The sequence below is a fragment of the Hyaena hyaena genome, unplaced genomic scaffold, assembly GCF_003009895.1.
Source record: "Hyaena hyaena isolate Hyena2069 unplaced genomic scaffold, ASM300989v1 scaffold_368, whole genome shotgun sequence".
In the NCBI taxonomy this organism is placed as follows: domain Eukaryota; kingdom Metazoa; phylum Chordata; class Mammalia; order Carnivora; family Hyaenidae; genus Hyaena; species Hyaena hyaena.
In genome coordinates, this window is record NW_024080989.1 from 1,047,370 (window position 1) to 1,074,439 (window position 27,070).

A 27,070-nucleotide genomic window follows, 5' to 3' on the forward strand; every position below is an offset into this window, starting at 1 on the left:
GGTTGCCACAAGTTTGTAAAAAAAAAAAAAAAAAAAAAAAAAAAAAGCAGTAACTGTGAGGCACAACAAAACAAAGTATGCCTGTAATTTCAACTTAGTTTTGCCTAAGATCGTAGATTTATCTTAACTTAGTCCCAAGGCATACCGCCAGGTTCATTGGCTATTTCTTCCTGATAAAGCATCCAACCAAGTTTATCTAGCTTATGTTTTTTGGCAGAATGGGCTGTACAAACTGCTTTGCCCTATTTCTGCTTATATACCTAAAGGAACACAAGGCAGAGAAACAGATATAAGGTCCATGAATGGAAAAGAGACTGTGCTGTAGGCACATGCTTACTGGCAAATCCCCAACACTGTTCTCAGATAAGGCAACAGTGTAATTCAGTGACTTGATTCATTATCATCCTGAAAAGACAAAAGGCACCCTGAAATTCAGCCATGAGTCTGTGGTAAGAACTGTACAGGCCTGAATCAGCACATCTGGTGCCTCTTCTATCCATTTCATCACATGGGGATAGTAATTCTGATTCAGACTGAAGAGCAAATAAGACTTAAGAAACTCTCCTTAAAGAGCCACTACTCTGTGGTTCTCTGATTTCATGTTCTGCTCATCATTTCAGGGAACGTCCTACAATTATCCACCTGGAAAAAAGGCTGAGCCAGACCTCTCATCATTGTTAGGTCATGAAGAGGTCAAAATATACCCTGATCTAGTCAGTGTTCCCTAGACTTCTACCTGTATCTGCAGGAAAACAGAACCATTCTCCGGCTTCCAGGTCAAACTCCCTTCCGCCTGCCACCCTCTCCCAAAAAGACAACCTATTAACCAACCAATAATCAGTCATACATAGAATTAACTCTAACCACAAACCAAATCACCTAAAATTAAACTTAGTATCAGAGATAACTGATATCTGAGATTTGCTTTAGAACAATCCAATGGCAGGAGTGGGCAGTGGGCTGGGGTACTACTGAAATAATATTGGCCACATAATTGTTAGAGCTAGAAAATGGGCACATGGGGGATCATTATATGATTCTCTCTACTTTTATTTACATTTGAAAATTTCCATGACGAGAGGTTCTTTTTTTAAGTTAAACTAAAAAACATTAGAGGAATTCATGTTCCCAGGAGATGAAGTGGATGCTCATCTTCATGCCCCTGAAGGAAAAACTCATCAGACAATAAAATTCTTTCCCTTAGTGGTCACATTAACTAGTATGAAATAAAAAGAGGTTTGAAAGAATACGTTACTCACATGCAATATCACCCCTTTGTCTAGCAAACTCTGCTTTTTAGCTGTCATAACAAAATAGTGTGTATCATCTTTGTAGTAGACAATATTCTCCAAGTCGATACCTGCAACCAGAAAACAAATGTGTTACATGAGGGCTTGCTGAAATGAAGGTACATGAGGGCAGCCAGAAAGTTATACACGGGTCCACAGAAAAAAGGGCTGTAAAACTCCAGTCAGAGAACATGAAAATAAAGAGATGTCTGAGCCCAGATTCTCACTTCCTGAATGTTCAGTTCATGAGAAGAAGGGGAGCTTTGTTTTATACCTACACTACTCTATAATTCACTTGATACCCTAAGGTATCCTAAAACCATGAATAGTAAGCAGAAATATAAGGAATTGAAGAAAAAGAAAGGCTAACTTCTAGTAAGAGGGTCTGGGTTGGTTCCCAGGCAAGTAGGACAATCTCTTTGGCCATTAATAGGACAACTAGATGCCTAGAAGCAGAGTGTGAACTACTGACTTTTTAATTTAATTAATCTAAAATGTAGATGTAATTAATGGAAAGAAATCATGTTCTAGAAAATGGAATTGGAATTTGCTGCACGTTTTTGTTGCAGCAAAAATATAATATCTAGGTTAATGTATTCAAAAGTTATCACACAACAACCTCATTCCTATCTAGCACATGTTTTACTTCATGCCCAAACTGGAACACAAGACTCTATACTTAGTGTCTAAAGTCAGGTTCTCAATGAACCAGAGAACTATCAACCAATAGTTTACTGCATTGAGCACCATCACTTAGAGCCATAACATAGGGGAAAGGCTTGGAGAAGAGTTGATAGCAGGCAGAATGAACTCTTTTTTTTTTTTAATGTTTTATTTATTTCTAGGAGAGAGAGAAAGAGAGAGAGAGAGAGACAGTGTAAGCAGGGGAGGGCCAGAGAGAGAGGGAGTCACAGACTGAAATAGGCTCCAGGCTCTGAGCNCAGAGAGAGAGGGAGTCACAGACTGAAACAGGCTCCAGACTCTGAGCTCGCAGTCAGCACAGAGCCCGATGCAGGGCTCGAACCCACGAACCGTGAGATCATGACCTAAGCGAAAGTCGGACGCTTAACCGACTAAGCCACCCAGGCGCCCCAGAATGAACCCTTAAAAAATAAATAAATAAATAAATAAATAAATAAATAAATAAAAACTAAACCCAGAGCAGCCCTGTCACTGTAAGGGAGATAAAAAACTCTAGAGTAGGAGACAGTGATAAGGAAAGCATTATACTAAGTCATGTTCTTAGTATAGATGTGAAGAAATAGCAGAGGGGCAAACGAGCAACAACAGCAACGACCACCCACCACTCTACCAAACCCTCCAAGAGAAGAATCATAAGCAGTTATTTAAATTTCTATCTTTACTGCTTTGGAGGTTTCTATACCAACCTGTGGCTTCCCTCAGTTCCTGGAAAAATTTCTGGTTGAATATAAAAGCCACACCACTGATCTCTTCCACTTTGGCTTCTGCTGTTGTATTTCGGTTAATAAAATTTGCTGTAATAGCAATTGCCAGTTTGCCACGAAATTCTTTTCGGCGAAATCCTAGAAGGAAAGACATTTTTCAGAGGTGGCCACAGCTAGCTAGGGAAGAAGGAAGATCACTTCAAACAGAAAGGGATGCTTATGAAGACATTAAGGAACATGAGGAACGGGAATCCATGGAAAAATTTTAGGGCAATTCTTCTCTATCTGAAAATAAGGTGTTTACCTGACAAAAAATAAGAATTCAGGAAAGAAGTCAAAGTCTCCCCCATACTAACAAGCAATTTGAAATCTAAATGACCAGAATACTACTTAGTGCAAAGAATTCCAAAGGGAAGGAAAGGGGAGGGGAGGGGAGAGGAGGGGAATGGAGAAACACAAAGCCACCAGCTTACTAAACTTATATTTAATCCTGTAGTGTCAACCATTTAAAGTACAGCTGGTCTCCTAGTGCCCTAACCAGAATGTCCTGTAAGAAATAACCAAGTACCAGTTGGCTAGTGGAAGCCTGGGCCATTCAGTTAGTATTATCAGCACACATATGATGATTCTTAGGAGTGTGGTTTCTGATGACACAAACTCACACCCCAGGGTTGGGAGAGGGTCAACCTTCCCTCTGTTATGAACCAGGCAAAGGGGCATTGACCAATACCTTCCAAGGTGTTCCTACGGCCGTCCCCTCCAATGATCACTTCAAATTCATATTCTGATACAGGATGGGTTTTGGGGTGGACCAGTGCCCGCCAACCTATCCCTGTGGACCAAAGTCAAAATGAAAGTCATCACCACACCATATTCATACACATAAGAAACCTTTAGGTACCAAAGGCAGACTGCACAAAACCCCAAACTGAAAACACTAGGAGTGAAAGCATGGGTACAAACCACAGAAAAAAAAGAAGCCTTGAAGAAGGCTCACAAAGGAATGTTCCCCATCATATGATTTGTAATAACGAATACAAGTGTTTGCAACAAAGGCCTCCTCATTAAGCCAAAAGTTCCTCAAAAGATAAGTCTGTACACCTGGAGAAGCCTCTTTAACTAATTCTGAATACAACCCAGAGATTCTTGTAGTTTTCTCGCTTGATTTCATCTTTTCTCACCCACTCAATACCCTTTTATCCCTTCTTTATGGTCCAATCTAACTCACGTTCATTTTCTTGGTCCTCAGGAGGCTGTACAAGACCTTGGAATTCCACATTGACATGGATCTCAATGCCTAGGATCAAGGCTACTTTCAAAAGTATTAGCTGAAGCTGACGGATACCTGGGGGAACAAAAAGATCATACTAGTGAGGCCACACTGAAAAGAGCACTAGTCAGCGATTACTGCTCAGGCACTCATCTGCCCACCTACACAGTTTACTCAGATTCTCAAAGCCTCTGTAGCTGGAAGTATTTTCCAAGCCATGCTTTACAGCATCTTTCTTTCTTTTTTAAGGGCAAATATAATTCTGTGCAAGAGATGTTCTAGAAAGACATGCAAGGTCATTCCCACCTCTTGGGTTAGGTGTTCAAAACCACCAGGGGCGCCTGGGTGGCTTAGTCGGTTAAGCGACCGACTTTCGCTTAGGTCATGATCTCGCTGTTCGTGGGTTCAAGCCCCGCATCAGGCTCTGTGCTGACTGCCAGCTCAGAACCTGGAGCTTGTTTCAGTCTGTGACTCCCTCTCTCTCTGACCCTCCCCTGCTCATGCTGTCTCTCTCTCTCTGTCTCCTAGAAATAAATAAAAAACATTAAAAAAAAAAAAAAGTTGTATCAAAACCACCAAAAGCCCTGAGACAACAGAGATTGTGGACAATAGAGTCCTCTTTTCCATCTTTCCCTAATTCAGTCAGAGCTATAGTCATCTAACAGAATCTATAATCCCAACAGGACATAGTACTTATCACAGGTGGGCTCTCCAGTCTAATAAAAAGGGGCTGCACTACTTTTTGAGATTTCCACAGCATCTCCCTTTCATCCTATTACCTCACTGATCTTCGCTTACTCTTATAAAGTAAGAAGGGGAAACCTTAATCTCTTACCATTCATTCCCCCTCCCACCTCTGGTCTGCAAGTACAGAAACTAAGGCTCAAAATAATTGGAAATCTTGCTCTTACCACAATGAGATTTATTTATTTATTCCATGACCAATACATGACTACCAAGTGGTAAGATAAAAATCTATCCATAATGTAGAACTCTCTCAGCTCCAAGGCAAATCCTACATAAGGCAGACAAATCCACTGAATCAAATGACCCTTGGTCCTCTCTTAAGACCAAACTCACCTGCAGCGTCTGACTAAGCTGGTACATGCAAATCCTCATCTAAGCCATCTTGGTTATTTTCCCCTGCTTACTACCACCACCACCCTTCTGAGTCACACTCCTAAAGGCTCATTAAATCCCATTCTAGCACATATTTAATATTTGCAGACAACCGGATTCCAAGATGCTTTACATATTATAGCCAACAGATGGGCAGAGCACTTCCTCTGCCAGTGGAATGTGTCAGCTGTTGGCCAATGTTTGAAAAGTTGGCACAACTGCTTCAAACAGCAAAAGTTAAGCAGTTTGATGTTTTTTGCAGGACACATCTGGAGGAGCTCAGAACAAAACTTCCTTGATAAGGCTTTCCTGGAATCATTAACGGTGATCAATAAATAAGACCTGAACTTCATAATGTAGACGTCATCTATTTTGAATCACTTTTCAGATAGGCTGCTTAACAGTCATGACAATATAATCAAATCAATGTCTGCATTAACTTGTATTTTCTCTATAGGGAAAAGCATGGGCCCAAGCTGAGCTTGGACATGACAAAAATACAGCAGGAGCTATCCTGGCTGTAGACCTTATAAGAATCACCTAACCAAATGAATTTCATTACTGACTTGCCATTCATGACAAAACTAGGAGGCTGCTTCTATAACGGTGGTTTTTCCAGGAATGCACCCCCATAGGATTTTGCTCTTACAATAGTAGAGTATCTATCATATCACATTAGACAGAGCCTCATGCTTTGTGCTTCTTCCACTGGACTAAGAATCACTGAAGGGTCAAGGCTCAAATTGGTAGTATTTCCTAGCCTGGCCCTGATGCTGATCCCATCCAGTGCAAGTGCTCAGTAAGAGTTCAAGACCTAACTTTAGAAATCCTTAAGCTAACCTCATTTCATAGAAGATAACACTTGCAAGTTAAGAGTCCTAGATTACAGACCACTGCAACACAGGTATTTTGACTCCAAGCAGAGTGTATTTTCTATACATTAGGTACTAATGATATCAGAACAAACAGGCCTGGTTGAGTATGAATTCCTCAATCTGCCTCTTTTTACTGAACAAGTGGGTAGGGGTATGGGTGAGATCCTATAGGAGAACTGGTTTTACTTACTGATATGGTCAATAGCTCCAGCACAGAACTTGCCATAGAACTTCTTGGCACCCAGACCTCGTAGATCATGTATGGTGAATGGCCAGAGATGCAAGACATTGTTGCGGGAGAAGGCATCTCGTTTCTCAATAACAACCACTTTAGCGCCCAATAAGGATAAGTCGATGGCTGTACGGAGACCACAGGGGCCAGCTCCAATGATGAGACACTGAAAAACACAGCTGCTTTCAGGGCAAAGGGAGCACCTCTTAGGAAAGTTCACATTTCTATTAGAGTTTCATGATCATGTAACCATCATTCCCCAAAGCCGCCAAACAGGGCTATTCTCCCAAGAAATCTTTGGACCCACGTGGGTCATAGGAGACCACCTGCAATGGCTTGAGAGAAAAGCTGGTGATTGCTATGGATACAGGAGACTCTTAACTGTCAGTGCTGGACATAAACCCAGCACATGTTCACCTTGTAGATCTGCATTATATTGAAGTAGGTCTTCATTTCAACAAACGATATGAAAATCAGATGTCACCTTAATTGACAGGAGAGGACCTTCTGAGAGGTTTCTAAGTCAAGCAGATTTCTATCCAAGGAGACAGAGATTATTTAAATACATAGTTCAGGCAATCTTAAGAGTCCTGGAATGAGTCTACTACTCAAGAATTTCTAGAAGGCAACTTTCAAGAGCCAAAGTTTTATGTCCTAAAAAGAGTTCTAAAATCACCATCTTTAGACCAAAAGTCCAGGGAATGATCTTAAAAAACCCTTATTGTAGAAAGTACTCAGGGTGAGAATGGACACTTAACTAACGTGTACTCTATTCACAGAAGGAAAAAAGTCATAAAATGTTTCTAGGTTTGAATTCCTTTTATTCATACTAAAACCCCAGAACTCACAAAGCCATGCCTCTGAATTTCCTAAATTTTGCTGATGAGTATCTACCCAAATGCAAACACACTGGAAGGGGGTTTCCAGGTATCTACACAAGGCAAAGTAAAGCTCATGAAAGGACATTAATGATCTAGTCACGAAATCATCTGCAACTTGTTTCTCTGCTAGCCTTCTCCAAATTTCTCATAGAAGGTGTTTTCACATAAGGAGGAGCGCAGGAAATATATTATTCCTTTTCCACTTCCTTGTACCTACCCCTACACAGGTACCTGAGTATCTACCCTGTTTCATGAAAACTCTACTTCTCTAGATTGTGAAGAAACCAAAAGAAATATTATGGCTTACAAGGCCCCTGCTTATCAAAACAAATCTTTGGGGGCATCTGGGTGGCTCAGTCAGTTAAGTGTCTGACTTTTGATTTTGGCTCAGGTCAGGATTTCATGGTTTGTGAGTCTGAGCCCCACCTCAGGCTCTGTGCTTGACAGCGTGGAGCTTGCTTGGGATTCTGTCTCCCTCTCTCTCTGTTCCCCCCACCCCAAACTCACACTTTGTCTATCTCTGTCTCAAAAATAAATAAATAAAAAATTTTTAAAAATCTTTGAAATACAGATGCAAAGAGGTCTGAAGCTTGTGGCAAATCCCCAAGTTAGCAAATACTATCTATACCTTATCGGTCAATTGTGATGACTTTATTAACATGACATGCCAGGCATCACGAAGCATGTGCAGATAGGATGCTAACAGGGCATGGCTATTTCTTTGCTAAGTGACTTGTATCCTCCTAATAATGTGAGATTCAAAATAGAACCTCAGGGGGAAAAAAAAATTCCTATACCACTTGATTTCACGGTTGTTCTTAAATAGCTGAAACCCTGAATGTTCAGTATGTGAATACATGAAATAAGAATAGGGTCTGGGGTGCCCAGGTGGCTCAGTTGGTTAAGCGCTAAGCATCCAACCCTTGATTTCGGCTTAGGTCATAATCTCATAGTTCATGGGATCAAGCCATATGTCAGGCTCTGTGCTGAGTGTGGAGCCTGCATGGGAGTCTCTATCTCTCTGTCCCTCCCCTACTTGTGCATGCACACACACATATGTGCTCTCTCAAAATAAATAAACAAACATTAAAAAAAAAAAAAAAAGAATAGGGCCTGGGAAATGGTACAGTCAACTTAACACAGGTAATGGACCCACAAAGTTTCAACAAGGTAGAGGTTGGACTTTCTCTACTAGGTCTTGGCTAGACTCTGCCTAGTTCTCACCCAGTCTACCTCTACCCAATCCTTTTCTTTGGCCTACCTCTACTCAAAATCTATTCTTTTCTGGTTAAATCCTTAGGTCAGTGATCCCAAGGCTTGGGAGAAGCCAAACCCTTACCTTGGTGTTAGTGCATGCTTTTCCCTTTTTGTAGTCTTTGTGGCTGCCCCGCTTGTCCAACTTTGCCCATAGGGCTTTGGCTTTCCAGTAGTTAAGCTTGGACTTGAGCTTGTGATAAAAGGAGCGGTAGTCCTTAGGCTTCAGCTCTAGGTGGTCACATAGCTCTTGGAAGGCCTTGAGGGTTCCTTTGCAGGTGGTGGCCTGCACAAACCGGTCAAAGAGGACGTGAGCACGATTCATTGTCTCATTCTTACTGTCCTCCATGCTTCCCCACTCTCAGCACCCCCCAGCAAAGGGGGCAATGGGATGGCTGGTGATCCACCTGATTTCGTCACATTAATCTAACGAAAATAAAGAAAAAGAAATGGTTAGCAAATCCAAATTTCTACCTACAAACATTTCCTTTTCTTTTCTTTTTTAATGTTTATTTATTTTTGAGAGAGAGAGAGAGTGCAAGCAGGGCAGAGAGAGAGAGGGAGACACAGAATCCAAAGTAGGCTCTAGGCTCTGAGCTGTCAGCACAGAGCCCGATGCGGGGCTCTAACTCACAAACCATGAGAACATGATCTGAGCTGAAGTTGGACACTTAACCAATTAACCAATTGAGCCACACAGGTGCCCCATACCTACAAACATTTTCTAGGAGAGATAACTCCTTTTCAAAATGGAGTTCATAAGTGTCATAGTCATTCATTCAACAAATATATATCCTACACTTTCTATATGCCAGGCACTATTTCAGACACTAGAGATGGAAAGATGAGTAAGACAGTGTTTGCTTCCAAGGATCTTACAGTTCAATGGGTGAGACAGATTCATAAACAGAATGTTAAATGTACTGGGGTGCCTGGGTGGCTCATTTCTTTGAGCGTCCAAGTCTTGACTTTGGCTCAGGTCAGGATCTAACAGTTCACGGGATTGAGCCCTGCATTGGGCTCTGCACCAACAGCGTGGAGCCTGCTTGAGATTCTCTCTCCCTGCCTTTCCTTTGCTCATGTGAGCACACATGGGTGCATGCTCAGTCTCTCTCAAAAATAAATAAACTTTAAAAAAATGTTAAATGCACTATGCTAAGTGACATTAGACAGAGAGAGACATAAGGGATTTGGGAATGTAGGGGATGAGAACCTAACTGTAGTGGGTCCCTGTTGAAGATGAACCTCTGAAAGGTGACAGCTGAGTCTTTCAGGATAAATCATGTAGCCAGGTGGGGAAAAAGTGTAGAACGTGGGAAAGGAAATAAAATAGGAAGTCTTATAAGTGAGTGACTCTTACCAATGAAAGACTCCAGAATGATTTCCAGGTTTCCAACTCAGGTCAATGGTGAGTAAATGGTGAACCAGGCCAATGGATTAAAAATAGAACTCACTTGTGAGAGTAGAGTAGTGAGATCCCTTTTGGCCTGTTACACGTGAGCTGCCTGAACAGAGGTGCTCATTAGGCAGTCAGGTATGTATTTGCAGCTCAGGAGCAGAGCTGGGGACAAAAGCCTAGACTGGGGAGTCATTAGCATACAGGTGGTAGCTGAACCTACAAAAGTGGTAGCATCACATGATGGGAAGAGAGAGCCAAGAGCTCTGGATGAGATCTGGGACTCATCAACTTGTAAGGAATTGGCAGAGAAAGAAGAGTTCTCTAAAAAGATTATGAGGCACAGTGGAGAGAGGTCTGAAGAGAACCAAAGGGCAGTGTCCTAGCAGTCTAAGAAGCACAAAGTTCAGAAGTGTTACAAGTAAGTAGGGATTCAAAGGACTGAAAAAGTCCTGCCACTACACATGATATATGGCAGGGTGGGAAGATTTTATAGCCATTCCATTTTGCCCACAAAAAAAATTTGACAACAATGATAATGTCTAACCTTCCACTTACCAAAAACATCTAAACATCTACCATCCTATGTTTGCTGGCTAGAAGCTTTAAGATGGGAGATGGTACTTTTACATGCTCCTTTAATGCACTCACTTCCTTGGGTCTGTTTCATCATTTTTGTAGCATGTTTATTTATCATCGCTACTTAGACATATAATGTGAGGTAGGAGGCAAAAGGCCAAAGACCAAAACTAAGCCACAGGAAGAACAGAGAAGCAGACCAACAGGAGATGAGCACCAACACGGAGCTGAGCCCCCTATACCAGATATTGGTTGCATGACCCCGGGCAAGTCACTTTGCCTTACCAATTCTCGATTTTCCCTTGTGTAAGATGAGGAAGTTATACTGGATGTTCTCTAAACTCTTCTTCCAATTCTCAAGTTTTCTGAGTTTAGTATTGAGGAAATCCCCATGGTCACTGTACTCACCTCTGGTGTTCTAGTCAGAATGCTCCATCACAGGCATATCACCAACTTGCTACTAGTGTGACAAACAGAACTGCACCAAAACTTTGGTTTAAACAGGACTTAATCTATACTACCCCCAAACAATCTACACATTCAATGCAATCCCTATCATCGTAACACCAGTATTCTTCACAGAGCTAGAACAAACAATTCTAAAATTTTTATGGAACCAGAAGAGACCCCAAATAGCCAGAGTAATACTGAAAAAGAAAACCAAAGTTGGAGGCATCACAATTCCAGACTTCAAGCTGTATTACAAAGCTGTAATCAGCAAGGCAGTAGGATACTGGCACAAAAACAGACACATACAGAACAGCGAACCCAGAAATGGACCCACACATTTATGGCGGACTCATCTTTGACAAAGCAGGAAAGACTATCCAATGGAAAAAAGACAGTCTCTTCAGCAAGTAGTACTGGCAAAACTGGACAGTGACATGCAGAAGAATGAACCTGGACCACTTTCTTACACCATACACAAAAATAAACCAAAATGGATGAAAGACCTACATATAAGACAGAAGCCATCTCCTCAAGGAGAAAACAGGCAACAAACTCTTTGACCTTAGCTGCAGCAAAATCTTACTAGACATGTCTTTGGAGGCAAGGGAAATAAAAGCAAAAATGAACTATCGGCATTTCATCAAGATAAAAAGCTTCTGCATAGTGAAGGAAACAATCAACAAAACTAAAAGGCAACCGACAGAATGGGAGAAGATATTTGCAAGTAACATATTGGATAAAGGGTTAATATCCCAAATCTCTAAAGAACTTATCAAACTCAACACCCAAAAAACATATAATCCCGTGAAGAAATGGGCAAAAGACAAGAACAGACACTTCCAAAGAAGATTTCCAGATGGCTAACAGGACACAGGAAAAGATGCTCAACATTACTCATAATTAGGGAAATACAAATCAAAACCACACTGAGATACCACCTCACGCCAGTCAGAGTGGCTAAAGTGAACAACTCAGGCAACAACAGACGTTGGCGAGGATGTAGAGAAAGGGAAACACTTTTGCACTGCTGGTGGGAATGCAAACTGGTGTGGCTACTCTGGAAAACAGTATGGAGGTTCCTCAAAAAAATTAAAAATAGAGCTACCCTATGACCAGGTAGTTGCACTAATAGGTATTCATCCAAAGGGTATAAAAATGCTGATTTGAAGGGGCACACGCACCCCAATGTTTATAGCAGCACTATCAACAACAGCCAAATTATGGAAAGAGCCCAAATGTCCATTGACTGGTGAATGGGTAAAGATGATGTGGTATACACGTGTGCGTGCACGCACATGCACACTCTCTCTCTCTCTCTCTCTCTCTCACACACACACACACAAACACACACACACACACACACACACACACTATTACTTAGCAATCAAAAACAATGAAATTTTGTCATTTGCAATAACGTGGATGGAACTAGAATGTATTATGCTAAGCAAAATAAGTCAGAGAAAGATAAATATCATATGACTTCACTCACATGGAATTTAAGAAACAAAACAGATTAACATAGGGGAAGGGAAGGAAAAATAAGATAAAAACAGAGGGAGGCAAACCGTAAGAAACTCTTAAATACAGAAAACAAACTGAGGGTTGCTGGCAGGGTACTGGGTGGGGGGATGGGCTAAATGGGTGATGGGCCTTAAGGAGAACACTCATTGGGATGAATACTGGGTAAGTGATGAATCACTAAATTCTACTCTTGAAACTTGGATTCAAATAAAATTTACAAAATAATTATAATAAAATAAAAAATAAAGAGGATTTATTCTTGGAGATGGAGGAAGACAGAGCAAGGGAGATGTTGATCCACTGTGGTCAGGAGGGGTATAGAAGCAAGAAGTGACTCATCATTTAGTGAACCAACCCAAGAACACACTAGGAGCCACCAAACTGTATTACTGATGAAAATTCTCAGAAGGCGGCACTAAGTTCCAGACTGACATGAAAGGGACCAATGTTCTATCCTAAAGCTCTTATACTGAGTAAGCCCCTGAGCAATAGAATTCTCTCTACCATGATATCATAAGGCTAAACCAAATCAACTAGAGATGTGTCTTAAGTTTCATAGGAGATAGTAATAACTACATGCAAAGAACTGACATTTTTCCTTTATGTCAATAGACACAACACTCTTCATATAGTATGGAGGCTGAGTTGAAGATGGTAATTTTTTACCTGGAACACAATGACTCGGCTTCTCATCTCAGATATATATGTACTCAACAATCTCTCCTGGTTCTCGATATAAATGCTACACTGCTAAAAAACATAACTTGTCTCAATAACCACAGGGCCAAGAGTTCATCAAGAAATGGAATTAAATGGAACTAGCCTCTAGTCACCCCTAAATAAAAATTTATTCTAGGTAACAGTAAACAGCAAGAGAAATATTTTTAAGTTCCTAAACAGGGCCTGTTCTTTTTCTTATATGCCCAGGTTTATCTTGAAAATGGTACAGGGGCACCTGGGTGGCTCAGTTATAGGACTCTTGATTTCGGCTCAGTCATCATCTCCCAGGGTTGTTGGATTAAGCCCCACGTCAGGCTTGGCACTGGGCTCCAGCCTGCCTAGGGTATTCTCTCCCTCTCCCCCGCTTGTGATCACTCTCTCTTTCTACAAAGATAGAGAGACAGAGAGAGACAGAGACAGAGAGAAATGGGACATAGTCAAAAGATGGCTTGTAGGGGCAGAAAAAAACAGATGTGTTTATCCAAAGGCAGAAGAAAGGGTGACAGGTAACAACCAATGACTAGAAACCAAGTTCCCAGAGTGACTGTCTCTTGCTTTCCTTGTGTGGATTTTTGCAGCTTTATTTGCTTTTTTGGCAAACAGCCAGCATTTTGCAATTCTGACCCTGATGCCAGGCCTTCTTTGACTCCACCAGAGTTACAATATTTGGAAAGCTCTGAATATACACCTGGTTGATCTCTCTGCCTCTTATCAATGAAGAAAATTATTTCTTTTAGTTCCTAAACAGCAGCCACCTTCCATTCCTTGCCAGGATTTGGAGCACCCCATACCAGATGTTCTTGCTGAACCCAACCCATTATAAATCCTGTAACATTATTTCTAGAAGCCTTTGCCCTGTCATAATGCCTGCCTTGTGCTCACACTTCCCTTAAAGTGTCTTTGGTATTTATTTTCAAAGAAAAATTCTGATTTGTACACTAACACCCCTTGATTGGCTGTAGCCCCACTCTGTTTGAAATCCTTCAGCAGACCCACCAATCACCACAGAGAATTTCCAAATCAAACCCTGGCACAGATGAACACCTTCATTAGTAACTGGCCCCCAATCCTTCTGTTGATTTTCAAATGAAAAGGCTCCAGCCACAGCTCCCAGACAGCTGCAGAGAGTCGGCTTCCAAGCAATAGTCAAGTATTAAATGCCCAGTCTAAGGGATTTCGACCCGCAGGTCACTAATGACAACAGATAGATAGAGGTAAGTTGGTTCCCGGAACAATGCGACAGGCACCCACGGTAAGAGTACACAAGATTAATTCCCCTGGGCTGCCTCACTTTTCCTACTTTGCAAGCCAAATGACCACAGCAGGAAGACACTCCCAAGTACTACAGTATTATTCTCTAACTCTGCTAGACTGTGTCACTTAGCAGGGGGAGTCTGGCATTCGGATTCACTCAGAGCAGCTGGGGAGAGCAGCAGAAGGGCCATTCCTGTTATTGCCGCCGCTTCCCTCATTCCCAAAGGTCTAACTCATGCCGCTCCTCCAGGCCTCTCCTGGACCAACCCTGTGTGCCATACATCCTACTATCCTGGGAAAATCAATATTCATAATTACAGGAACCCAGAGACCAGGAAACCTGGCCGGAAGGTGCCAGAAACTCTGGGGACTGAAAAGCCAAGGTGTGGAAGGAAGGGAAAAGGGAAGTGAGCCTGAAGAGGGAAGAGGAAGAGGAGATGATGCCAGGTTTCCAGGGCATTGGTGCAATTTCTGCCAGTGCACAATATCCTGCATGTTTTGTCCCACGGCAGCTGACTGCTGACTCAGAAGTCTTGCACATTCCTTGGCTGTGGAGGAAAATGCTGGAGAGACAGCCTATGAAGTACATGCAGGAACAGAGTTTATGTTTCTATTTACAACAAGAGTAAAGGGTTGTCACTGACTCATAGCTGCTTATGAGAACACTCAATCTCTACCTCTTAGAATTGGTTATGCTTATTTGTAGGAGGAGAGAAACTATCCTTAAAAATAGAAAAAGGAGGGGCATCTGGGTGGCTCAGTTGATTAAGCATGTGACTTTGACTCAGGTCATGATCTCACAGTTTGGGAGTTTGAGCCCCACATCGGGCTCTGTGCTGACAGTGCAGAGCGCACTTTGGATCCTCTGCCACCACCCTCCAACCCCCCACTCCTACCCCACTCACTCACTCACTCTCTCTCTCTCTCAAAAGTAAATAAACATTAAAAAAAAGAAAAAAAGAAAAATGAAAGAGAAACAAAACAAAAAAATAAAGAACTATACTTCAAGGGGCACCTGGTTGGCTCAGTCAGTAGAGCATGTGTCTCTTGATTTCAGGGTTGCAAATTCAAGTCCCATGTTGGGCATACAGACTACTTAAAAAATAATTAAAAAAAAAATAAAGAATTATACTTCAAGAGTATGAAACCAGAGTCCACCTAGCCACTGCACCATCAATATACCAGCAGATATGCAAATCTCTCAATCTTATTAAGGACTCAGTGAAATGCTCCTTTCCCTAGTCCATTCAGAGGTGTAACTTGTCTAAATAGATCTTAGAAGCAAATCTCTAAATAGGAAGGCATGTTTTGGAATGTAATTAGGAGGAAACTTAGATGAAAAATGCACTTCAGATTATAGAGATTCCTTTGTGTTTTGCCTCAGAAACAAAGACCAAAGTCGCCAAATGCCTTGAGTTCTGGATCCGTTTTTCTGCAACACAAGCCCCTAGGGTCACTATCATTTGTGGATGGGTACCCTGAGGTCCTCATCTCAGAAGGCGATGAGCTGACTGAATCAGGCAGTCTGGGCACGAGACTCCTTGTTGCCTCCTACTGCCTCCCGGCCTGCAATGGCTTATCTCTCATAGCCTTAGGTTCTCTGGGTACCTAGGAAGCAAGCTCAAAATACAATAAGGAAGCAGTCCTTCTTCTGTAGTCTTGTTACTTCAGTATTCCATTCTCAGCTCTTTTCTGACTTCCCATCCTATTTAGCCTCAAACTGACATTCAACAAGATGCTAAGGACACAGGAAACCAGTCTCCACCCCTGCCCCCACCCCTACCACCATGCTCCTCCACATTCTGTGGATCTGCTCTTTAGTCACATGGTATTACTCCTCTGCAGCTGTCATTGAGCAGACATTATTTAAATGGCTCGCTCCTCCACTGAAAGCCTCCTTAGTGCAGGAACCAGGTCTTTGTAGCTATAGCCTGACCTGTAGTGGAAACACAATGTTTCTTTTTTTTTTTTTTTAATTTTTTTACAAATAGTTTATTGTCAACTTGGTTTCCATATAACACCCAGTGCTCATCCCAACAAGTGCCCTCCTCCATGCACATCTCCCCCCTCCCCCCCCACACCCATCAGTCCTCAGTTTGTTCTCAGTATTCAGGAGTCATTCATGGTTTTGTTTCTATGGAGCTGATGAGGGGAACCGAATCCCTTGAGGAGATCTGTATGGGAGCCCAGAAGCCCCACACTGGAAGTATCGGTCTTGGGAAAAAGCCTTGGCCTGCATGGCTGGGGGACCATAGAGGAGAACTGGATAGATGTTACAGAGGAGAGTCCTACTGTGCTACCAAAAAGTTGTATCTAAGAATGCAATGGTAAGCCTGGGCAAGGAGTGATGATCTAAGAAGAGCCAACTAGCAAGAATGTAGCACGTTTCAAGGCATGGAAGCAACTCAAGTGTCCATCCACAGATGAACTGATAGAGAAGATATGGTGTATATATATAATGGACTATTACTCAACCATAAAAAGGATGCCATCTTGCCATTTGCAACAACATAGATGGATCTAAGGAGTATAATGTTGAGTGAAATCAGTCAGAGAAAGACAAACACCATATGATTTCACTCAAATGTGGAATTTAAGAAACAAGAGAAATAAACAAAAAAAGACAAAAAAAAAAACAGACAAAAACAGAGAACTAGTGATTACCAGAGGGGAGGTGGGTGGGAGATGGGTGAAACAGGTCAAAGGAATTAAGAGTATACTTATCTTAATGAGCACTGAGAAATATACAGAATTGCTGAATCATTATATTGTGCACCTGAAACTAATATAACACTGTATGCTAATTATACTTAAATTAAAAAAATGTTTCCCCTTCAATATACTGCATTTTAGATAATCCCTTAATGTTTATCTCTAGATTTTCTCTAATCAGCTGTTCAAACCATCCAGTTTTTAATTTCAACATTTTTATATCTCCTTTTTTAAGGTTCTTTCTCATATTTTCCTGTCCATTTTTGATAGTCTCTTGCATTAAAAACCAACACTTAACTCAGTTTTTCACTTTTATAAAGTATATCATACTAAGTATCTAATTATTACAATTCCTGGGGGGCCTTTTCAGTAATTTTTTATAATTTTTACAAACTTCATGTGTCATTTGTCTTTTCTATTGACTATCACTCATGTATTTATTAATTTTCTTTTTTCCCAGAGGGGAGGTAGGTGGGGGGTGGGGGGGATTAAATAGTGGTTGGGGATTAAAGAGCACATGTATCATGATGAAAAGAAATAAAATTAAAAAACAGGGAAAATGAATTAAAATTTTTTAATTAAAAAAATGCAGCACTTTTATGAATTCTCATACCACCTTTTCCTTGGTTATAGAATGGTCCTCTCTAGAGGGAGCTGAGAAAGAGACTGGACAAGATGATCTCTGGGTTCTCCTCTAAGTCTCCAATTCTGAAAGAACTGGAATGGTCCTAACCCCTATGTTATATCTAACTTTTTTACTTTACTCTTTGCTAACAACTTATTTCTTTAGGGGAAGCAAGTCCAAACACCCAATAAACACAATGGCTGATACCAATGCTGATGCTTGCCCCATATAAACCAGAAAAACAAGGAGTCAAAAGAAGGATACCCCCCCTCCCTCACCAACCAAGAAAAGCCAATGCCAGAGGCCCAATCTCATAAATAGTTTCCTCATCTGTAAAATGAAGTAACATCCACAGAATCACAGAGCTTTGCAAAAACTAAAGTAATGACTATAAAATGTGTAGTAGTTCCAGGCACAGGGCAGGACCCCGTAAATGGTAGTACTGTTATTACTACCCAGTCGTTTATAATTGCAGCAACAAGAGGTTATACTCAGGCTGAATAAATGGCTATTATACAACAGAACTAGTGTGCTCAGAGAGTTTTGATTTTTGAAAGAAAAATGTTTCCGAACTTTGTTCCATCACCACTCTGTACCCTCTCCATTCCATCTGTTCTGGAAGGTGTGATGATGGCACTGATGGAGGGGGTAGAGGAAAAAGATTTGTGTCAGGAAGTTCCTGCCAAACTTAGAAATTATTCAAAGAAAGATGGACTTCCATCTTGTTTACAAAATAAGGACTTCCATCACTAAGGGTACAAATAGCTGACATACTGTCAGATCCATAGCTCACTTCATTTCATCTTCGCTGCAATCCTGAGGTAGAATCTATTATCTCCAGGTGCAGATATGGAAACAGTGGGTTAAAGAGGTTTAAAGGTCACACAGCAAAAAACGAGTGCAGCCATGGTTTGCATCAGAGCTGTCTCCTTCAGAGCCCTAGGCCTCAGCCACTGCGAAAAACCACCTGAGAATGTAGCTTGAGAAATTAAAAGCTCATCAGAATGCATGCTTCTGGCCCCTTGCTAACCGAGAGCCAGAACCTGCAGGTACACACAGAGACCAGAGGCAGACCCTGTCTGCTAGGCAGAGAGCTGCCTGGCTCCCAACAGACACACAGCTTCAAGCAAATTTAGTAAGCACATACAATACAGGATTCTTTTTCTTCTCACAATTTATCGCTGCATCTGCTCCTTTGAAATGGAGCCCTTTCATAAATGGAAGCAAGGGTGGTTTGGTTTCACAGTAATTCTTCCCATTGGCTGCTGAAAGGCTGGTTGACTAAAATAGTACTAACAGAGTTCTTATAAGTCTGCATTCTTCGGTAGGCTCTAGCACCCGAGCCAACAGCAACACCTTTGAGGAGTCGATTACAAGCAATTTTTGAATCATCTAATGCCATTCCATGCATTGTTAAGAACTCAAGGCAGGACAAGGGATAAACCTCAACCTACTTACTACCAAGAGTACAAGGCTGAGTTACAAAGAGACTAAAAAATCAACACCTTCCTGCCCCATAATCTGGGAGCATTGCTATGACTCAGGCTCTCAGGGTGATGAAGGTCCCCGGACAGGGTGAAAGGCTCACTGAGGTTGTGGGAAGGCACAACCAAAAGCCGTTCAGCTCCACAAGGGTGGGTTCCAATCTACTTTGCTCAGTACTCTGTCCCGGTTCTGGGCACACAAGAGACGTTCAGTGAGGTTTTGTTGACTAAAGAGACATCAAGCTATCTACCCTCAGGAAGTAATCTGGCTGGTAGCTGTGCAGGGTGAGGTGAAGGGCCACTGCAGTACAGGGGCCCCAAGAAGACCAAAGCTGTGCCAGTCCAAGGGACATAATACCCCCATAAAGATGACTATAGAACTGTTGGGAAAAATTCGATGTCTCACAAAGGCACTCATTCTGTCACATCTTAATTATCTTCCTCTCCCAGGGACAGACCCGCAGCTAAAGCGTGGTGAGAACAGGGGCGCCTGGGTGGCTCAGTTGGTTGAGCGTCCAACTTTGGCTCAGGTCATGATCTCGCAGTTCGTGAGTTCAAGCTCCACTTCAGGCTCTGTGCTGACAGCTCAGAGTCTGGAGCCTACTTCGGATTTTGTGTCTCCCTCTCTCTCTGTCCCCCACCCCCAAAAACAAGTAAACATTTTAAAAAATTGGGGGGAGCGCCTGGGTGGCTCAGTTGGTTAAGTGTCCGACTTTGGCTCAGGTCATGATCTCACGGTTCGTGGGTTCGAGCCACATGTCAGGCTCTGTGCTGACAGCTCAGATACTGGAACCTGTTTCAGATTCTGTGTCTCCCTCTCTCTCTGGCCCTCCCCTGCTCATGTTGTCTCTCTCTCTCTCAGAAATAAATAAAACAAAAAAATTTTTTTTAATTTTTGTAAACAAAAGAAACAAACAAAAGCATGGCCAAAACACACAAACAACTGCCAAGAGATTAACCTGGAAAAGAATCTGGGGTTTCTCAGTTGTCCAGTCTGCCTACTACCAGTTGCCATAAATCACAAAATACGCAATGGTCAATGCTGGGTAGGCGCTGTAAGATCATCCAATCTAGCTAGTTATCCCACACTTGTATTTTCTATAAACCATATACAACACACAAACAACTCCAATGGCAGGCAAATTTCTACATCAGGAAGTAGTCTCCACAATCCTTGATCAGCTTGCTAATCACTTTGCTAATTTACCAAGGACTCAGTTTCTATGTAGAAAACCAAAATCATTCTGCTTATAGTTTTCACCCAGTAGTCCAAAATTTACCTCTTAGACGTAAACGTAAAAATCCAGAACCAAATTAGTTCCTCTCTTTTACATAACAACCTTTCAAATATCTATGTACACATTCTCCTTAGTTCCTTCAACCGTTTCTATTTTGACAGGGTTTTCAGTTTCTTCACCTTTAGCATTCTTCCACAAGCTCCTATTATTAAAGTCTACACCCATCCCATCTGGCTTTCCTCCCGGGACAGTGAACAGACAACTATCCACATGCCTACCTGAAGCAGTCCTGTGTCTGTGCACCCAATCCCACCCCCTCTAACTCAACCACACTGCCTCCCTTTTATGGGTCCTCTCTACCTACATCAGCCCCTTCCTCCTCCAAATTGAACAATTTCCATCAATAAAACCTCTCATCCTTAAAAACCCTGCCCTGGTTCCATCTCCTCTGACTAGCTTACTACACTCCCTGAAAGAACTGTGTTTGAGGCTACAACTTTCTCTTTGCCTACTCTTTTTTTAGAGTTTTCATTGATTGACTGATTGGGAAATCGTAGGCAGGGGAGGGACAGAGAGAGGGGGGGACAGAGGATGTGAAGCGGGCTATGTGCTGACAGGCTGACAGCAGCAAGCCCAATGTGGGGCTCAAATTCACAAACCATGAGATCATGACCCAAGCCGAAGTCAGATGCTCAACTGACTAAGCCACCGGGTGCCCCTCTCCCACTGTCTTTTGAACATACAGCAATTAGCTTCATCTCCACCACTCCAAGGAAATCTCTCATCAAGAACATGCATGATTTCCACACTGTCAAATCCAACAGTCAACCCAATCCTAGTTCCCTCAACCGATCTACAGATGAGTTACAGCTGATTACCCCCTTTTCTGCTTTTCGGACACCACTCTTTTGGTTCTCCTCTCGTCTCACTAGCCACTCCCCATGTCTTCCGCTGGTCCCTCACACATTACCATCTGCTGCATGTTGAAATGGGCACAGGATCCCTTAGTCCTTGGGTACTCTTCTCAATCTACATCTACTCCCTAAACACCAGTGGCTTTAAAATTTTTCTTAATTGTACATATAGTTATCTCTCTATAAATATATATAAATTTAAAAATGTTCACAAGATACAATCTATCCTTACTACTGAGATATTCTGATGTTTTCTATTCCATTTATTAAAAAAAAAATTGCTGATCCCCACTGAAGTGATTTCAAGACCCATCAATGAGACATAATCCACTTTGAAAATCCTCTAGTCCCATGGCTTTAAGTACCATTTTATAGTAGAGATAGTTGATGGCACTCAGAGAGTGCAAATTCAGTGAATTTGCTCAATTACCACCTTATCAGACAAACCTTTCCTGACCACATACATGAAAGAACACCAGTCTCCTATCACCCTTTATCCCCCTCACCTTGCTTTAATTTGCCTCTTGCATTTGTTATCACTTGATGCAGTGTATGATTTATTTGCTTATTGTCTATCTCCTCCAGCATGTGGGCCAAACTAAAAAAGTAAAGAGCTTGACTGAAATGTACCCTAAACCGTTGACATGTAGTGTACAGTACAACTCCAAAGTCTTTTTATTATTGGTGTGCTGTTTCTAAAATATGTCTCCCTCACCTTGTATTAACGTACTTTCTTTTCAAGATCCATCATGACGTTTTAACTACATTCACTGAATTTCATCTTGTTTGACTCAGCCAGACCCATGGCAAAGAAGAAACATTTTTACAACGGGGCACAAGGCCTTATAACAGTGTTTCACAAAATTTTGGTCTCAGGATTCCTTTATACTCTTAAAAATATTGAGGGCCCAAAGATCTACCCACATTTAATGTACTGGAGATTAAAACAGAAAAAATTCTAGAATTAGCTCATTTCAAAATAGTAATCCACTATATTGCAACATAATTAACATATTTTTTAAAAAACAAAACCAAATATTTTCCAAAACAAAAATTTAGTGAGAAGAGTGATATTTTACATTTTTGTAAATCTCCTTAATGTCTGGTTTATGAAGACAGCTGGATTCTCAGATCTGCTTTCTGCATTCCGTCTGTTGCAACACACACATATCATGTAGCCTCTAGAAAACTCCACTGTACATTCATGAGTCTACAAGAGTGGAAAAGGCAAAGAACATCATCTTTGTATTACTGTGAAAGTAGTTTTGATCTCATGGACCTCTCAAATGGTCTCAGGGAGTCCTACAAGATCTTACCTTACCTTCTCCTATCGTCTACTGCTAACCCAGCTTGCACTTCCCCTCAGCCAGACTAGCCTCTTTGCTATTCCTCAGACACACCAGACATACACCTCAGCCTTTGCATTAGTTGCTCCCTTTGTCTAAAATACTCTTGCCTCAGATCACTCATGTATTCAAACACTACTGAGCATCTATTATATGCTGAGTACTTCTCTAGTCTCTAGGAACAATACAGTGAACAGAGGGGGAAAAACTGCCTCCAAGGAGAGAAGCATTCTAATGGGAGCTGACATGAACGCAATTTACTCTCTCACTACCCTTGGGGATTTATCCAAATGTCATCTTTTTAGTGTGGCCTTCCCTGACCACATTATTTAAAACTGACTTCCTACCCTGTTTATCCTCTCTCCTTAGTTTTCCCCAAAGCATAACTTGACATACTATAAATGTTATTTATTCACTGTCTATCTTCCTCTCTAGAAGGTAAGCTCTATCAGGGTAAGGATTTTTGCCAATTTATTCACTGCTGTGTTATCGTGCCTGGGGCAGTGCCCAGTTCAGAGCATGCATACAAAAATTATATCTTGAATGAATAAGTGGATAGGTAAATAAACTTCTCCAGCCTGCCCAGACATCTGGGGATTGAGGAGGAACTCTGTTAGGATTTGACACAGACGTTATATCAAATGAAAATGGATTGAGTGTCTTTATGCAAGTGCCATCAGGTTGGGAGTAGGAATACACACACAGGGATCAGAGAATCCCACAAGGCAAATCCAGATGGTTTCTACGCTCTGGTCCTCTGGATTATTTGCTCCTACTCCATGACCACTACTTGCCCTGGGCCTGCCTTATACGTGCTCTGCCCAGCAGGCCATGCACCCAGCTGAGGACCTGTCTTGCCAGCACCAGAGGACAGGACAGGAGCCAAGACCTGGAGGCAGCTTTGTTTTCAACAGCCAAATAGATTCAAAGTAACTGCCCCCTATGAAAAGAAACTGGTTTCTAGAAAAGAAGAGCCGTATCAGTGTCATGAAATGCTATATACAACAGCCCCCAGTCCACTTCCCTAGAGGGTAAGTGAAGGACCCATAATACTTCTAAATCCAAGTTATGCGTGTATTTTTAAAATCCATATCAGAAAACCACAAACCTGTCTTAGGCCCAGGGTGTCTGAAAAGCCAGCACTTCTTCATTCAAGACAGGATAACAAAGGGGAGCCAAAGGGTTATTGTGCATTTCACTATTCACCAGCTTGCGATAAGGTTGCCCAGAGATTAGGTGGAGAGGTAGGGAGGCAAATAAAGACACATAGCTAGATACTTGAAATACCAGCTTTAGAAGTGGAATGAGGATGGGACAAAAACAACTCTTGGGAACTGCTGGAGAGAAAAAAAAGTCAGCTGTGCAGACTGATGTGGCTACGTCGCACCATCACGTCCAACCACGGGTGGGGCCTCGATCCTGCCTAACAATTCTTTCACGGAACCCACACTGGCTCTGTGTCCTCAGGTCCCCTATGCCATCCTTCCCTTCCTCTCCCAATGCCCTCGGCCTTTCACATGGTCAGGAAGAGAGCAAAGGATGCCCTCACCATCCTGCTTCCCTGTCGCAGAGAAGAGTTCCACCAGCCAGAGGCTGTCCAGCCCATCCCTTGGGTTGTCCTCTGAATCTAGCTCTATCTACTAGCATACATCTCCCCCCACCCCCATTTTAACCATTCCTAAGTATACAGTTTGGTGGCATTAAGTACATTCATGTGTTGTAAACCATTACCACCATACTACCAACTTATCTCTTCTCCTTCAGCCTGCCAATATGCTGGAGTCTCTCCCATCTTAAACATGTCTCTCTCTCTCACTCACACACACACACACACACACACACACACACACACCACTTAATCTGTATGCCCTTCAACCAACCTCTCACTTTTGCTTTCATAATTGAGCTTTCTGAAAGAGCAGTCTACTCTTCTGTCACCACTTCATGACTTCTTTGTGATTCCTCTGTCCATCTTTTCATTTCCCTCTCCAATCCCTGGCTTCTGTCTCCATCACTCCACAGAGGTCGACAACGGCTTCCTAACTGTGAAAGGCTCAGATACTTCAATCCTTATCTTACTTGTTCCCTCTCAGTAGCTCTTTCTAGAAACTGCCCCTCCCTTGGCTCTGTCTCCTGCCTCTCCTACTACTATTCTCATTGTTGCTCAGCTCTCCCAAATGGCTCCAGTGACTTCACCTGCTCCTCTCTTTCATAAAACTGGATGACCCTTAAACTTTTTTCTTTTGTGACTTTGCTCCTGAGGTCCAAATGTTATTAAATATCTTTACTTAGGCATCCCATATTACCTCAGACTGAGGAGTCCAAAACTTCTGCTCTCGTCCCCCCAATTCACACCCTCTTATATAGTCAAATGCCACAATCATCCACTGACCAAATGGAAATTTGAGGCCATTTCAGACCTTTCTCTGTCTTCGCCTCTCAATCCAATCAACCAGAAGCAAAGTCCCATGGATTCTAACTCTCTGGGTCCTCTATTTATAGAGTTCATTTCCCTACCTAATTATCTTGGTGAAAGCACCCATGATTTCTACCTTGGACTATTTACAGTAGCCTTTTAATCTTAAATCCCCTCCAATCCATCTTGCATGAGTGCCAGAGTGTTCTTGTTTAAGGGCAAATATGATTCTTTGCCTCTAATGTCATAGCCAGCCCTCCATTGTCTTTAGGAAATAATCCAAACCATCAGCAAGGTTCAAAAGGTCCATCAAGATCTAGCACCAGCCTTATTTCCTACCCTTCCAAGCACAAGCTGTTTTCTTCAGTCACACCTGCAGTTACTGGGATATATCACACTCTTACGAGCCTCTTCAACTCTGCTTATGTCATTTTCCTTTGCCTAATACATCCTTCCTCCTCACTGTCCACTTGAAACTCCTATTCATCATTCCAGACTACACTGAAATGACCCTATCTATCCAAACCCCCTGCCAAAGTTAATCACTTCCCCTTCTCACCTTGGTACATACTTCCCTTTCAACAGTTACCAACAGTTCTGGAATTATGTCCATGTCTTTCTATTACTCCTGTAATACTAAGTTCATAGGAAGAATAATTCATTTCTCTACTCGTACTTAGTACACACGCTAGTGGAAAAGCAGGTGCTAGGAAAGAAGGAAAAAGGCAAGTGAGAGGCCTACTTAGGACACAATGTTTAATGTCACAGAAACACAGAAAAGGAGAAAAGGTATTTGTATGACAATTAGATTGTTATTAACTTATTGATTTAGGGTAGAAGAGAAGGACTAGAAAGTAGCCAAAGCTGAGTTCCCTAAAGCATTTCTGGACAGTTCCTGATTATAAAAAGGACATCTGCTTTCAATGCACATCCCAGGATATTTACCTTTTTCAGATACTAAAAGATCCCTAAGTCACAGGAATTGTGATTTTTTTTTTTTTTTAAGCTTCCAAAGTTAGAGTCTAAAGAAAAAACAGCTGGGGCGCCTGGGTGGCTCAGTCAGTGGAACGTCCAACTTGGCTCAGGTCATGATCTCATGGTTTGTGAGTTCGAGCCCCATGTCGGGCTCTGTGCTGACAGCTCGGAGCCTGGAACCTGCTTCGGATTCTGTGTCTTCCCCTTTCTCTGCCCCTCCCATGCTCATGCTCTGTCTCTCTCTGTCTCTCAATAATAAATAAACGTTAAAATTTTTCTTTTAATTTAAAAAAGTCAGCAGATGCCCTATAGGGTTCTTTAAGACAGGAAAGGGGAAAGAAGGGGGAGACAAAGCAAATAAAGTATCCACTCTTCTGCGAAGACGGGCCATAATACAGGAGTGGTAAGATGAAGCTGTTTCAGGAGGCTGGCAGCTAACAAAGGAAAAAGGTCTTCATACTCCAGCAAGGTAGATGTGCCCTCTCCACCTGACTCCAAGCGAATCGACTAGGCCTGTCTTGGCTCCAGGCCACAGAAAGGGGTGGGGCTACCTGGCTCCAAGGCTATGGTTTTTTCCAACCATTTTCAAGGAAAAAACTTCAGTTGTTCTCTCCAAAGCAGAAATAAACAGAGAGGGCTAATCTTTTTTTTATTTTTTTTACATTCAAGTTAGTTAGTATACAGTGGAATAATGATTTCAGGAGTAGAATCCAGTGATTCATCCCCTACATATGACACCCAGTGCTCATCCCAGCAAGTGTCCACCTTCATGCCCGTTGCCCATTTAGCCCATGACCCCTTCCACAACCCCTCCAGCAACCCTGTTTGTTCTCATAGTTAAGAGTTTCTTATTCGTTTGTCCTCTCTGTTTTTATATTATTTTTGCTTCCCTTCCCCTATGTTCATCTGTTTTGTATCCTAAATTCCACATATGAATGAAGTCATATATCTTTCTCTGACTGACTAATCTCACTTAGCATAATACACTCTAGTTCCATCCACAGTGTTGCAAATGGCAAGATTTTATTCTTTTTGATAGCCGAGTAATACTCCAGTGTGTGTGTGTGTGTGTGTGTGTGTGTGTGTGTGTGTGTGTATCTTTTTTTTTTTT

The 27,070-nt window shown here is 42.0% G+C and overlaps 1 protein-coding gene across 5 annotated transcripts in view; it reads right to left on the reverse strand.

Moving 5' to 3' along the window:
• The window catches only part of MICAL3 (microtubule associated monooxygenase, calponin and LIM domain containing 3), a 271,709-nt gene that overhangs the window by 113,584 nt on the left and 131,055 nt on the right, over window positions 1-27,070 (reverse strand). For all 5 annotated transcript variants that reach the window (XM_039249998.1, XM_039249995.1, XM_039249994.1 and 2 more), the window contains 6 exons: window positions 8,412-8,752; window positions 6,150-6,357; window positions 3,924-4,040; window positions 3,426-3,527; window positions 2,678-2,833; window positions 1,260-1,360 (listed from right to left, as the gene is read on the reverse strand). In XM_039249998.1, the coding sequence (XP_039105929.1) occupies window positions 1,260-1,360; window positions 2,678-2,833; window positions 3,426-3,527; window positions 3,924-4,040; window positions 6,150-6,357; window positions 8,412-8,675 (948 nt within the window). In that variant the 5' untranslated portion in view covers window positions 8,676-8,752. The remainder of the gene's footprint in view (window positions 1-1,259; window positions 1,361-2,677; window positions 2,834-3,425; window positions 3,528-3,923; window positions 4,041-6,149; window positions 6,358-8,411; window positions 8,753-27,070) is intronic.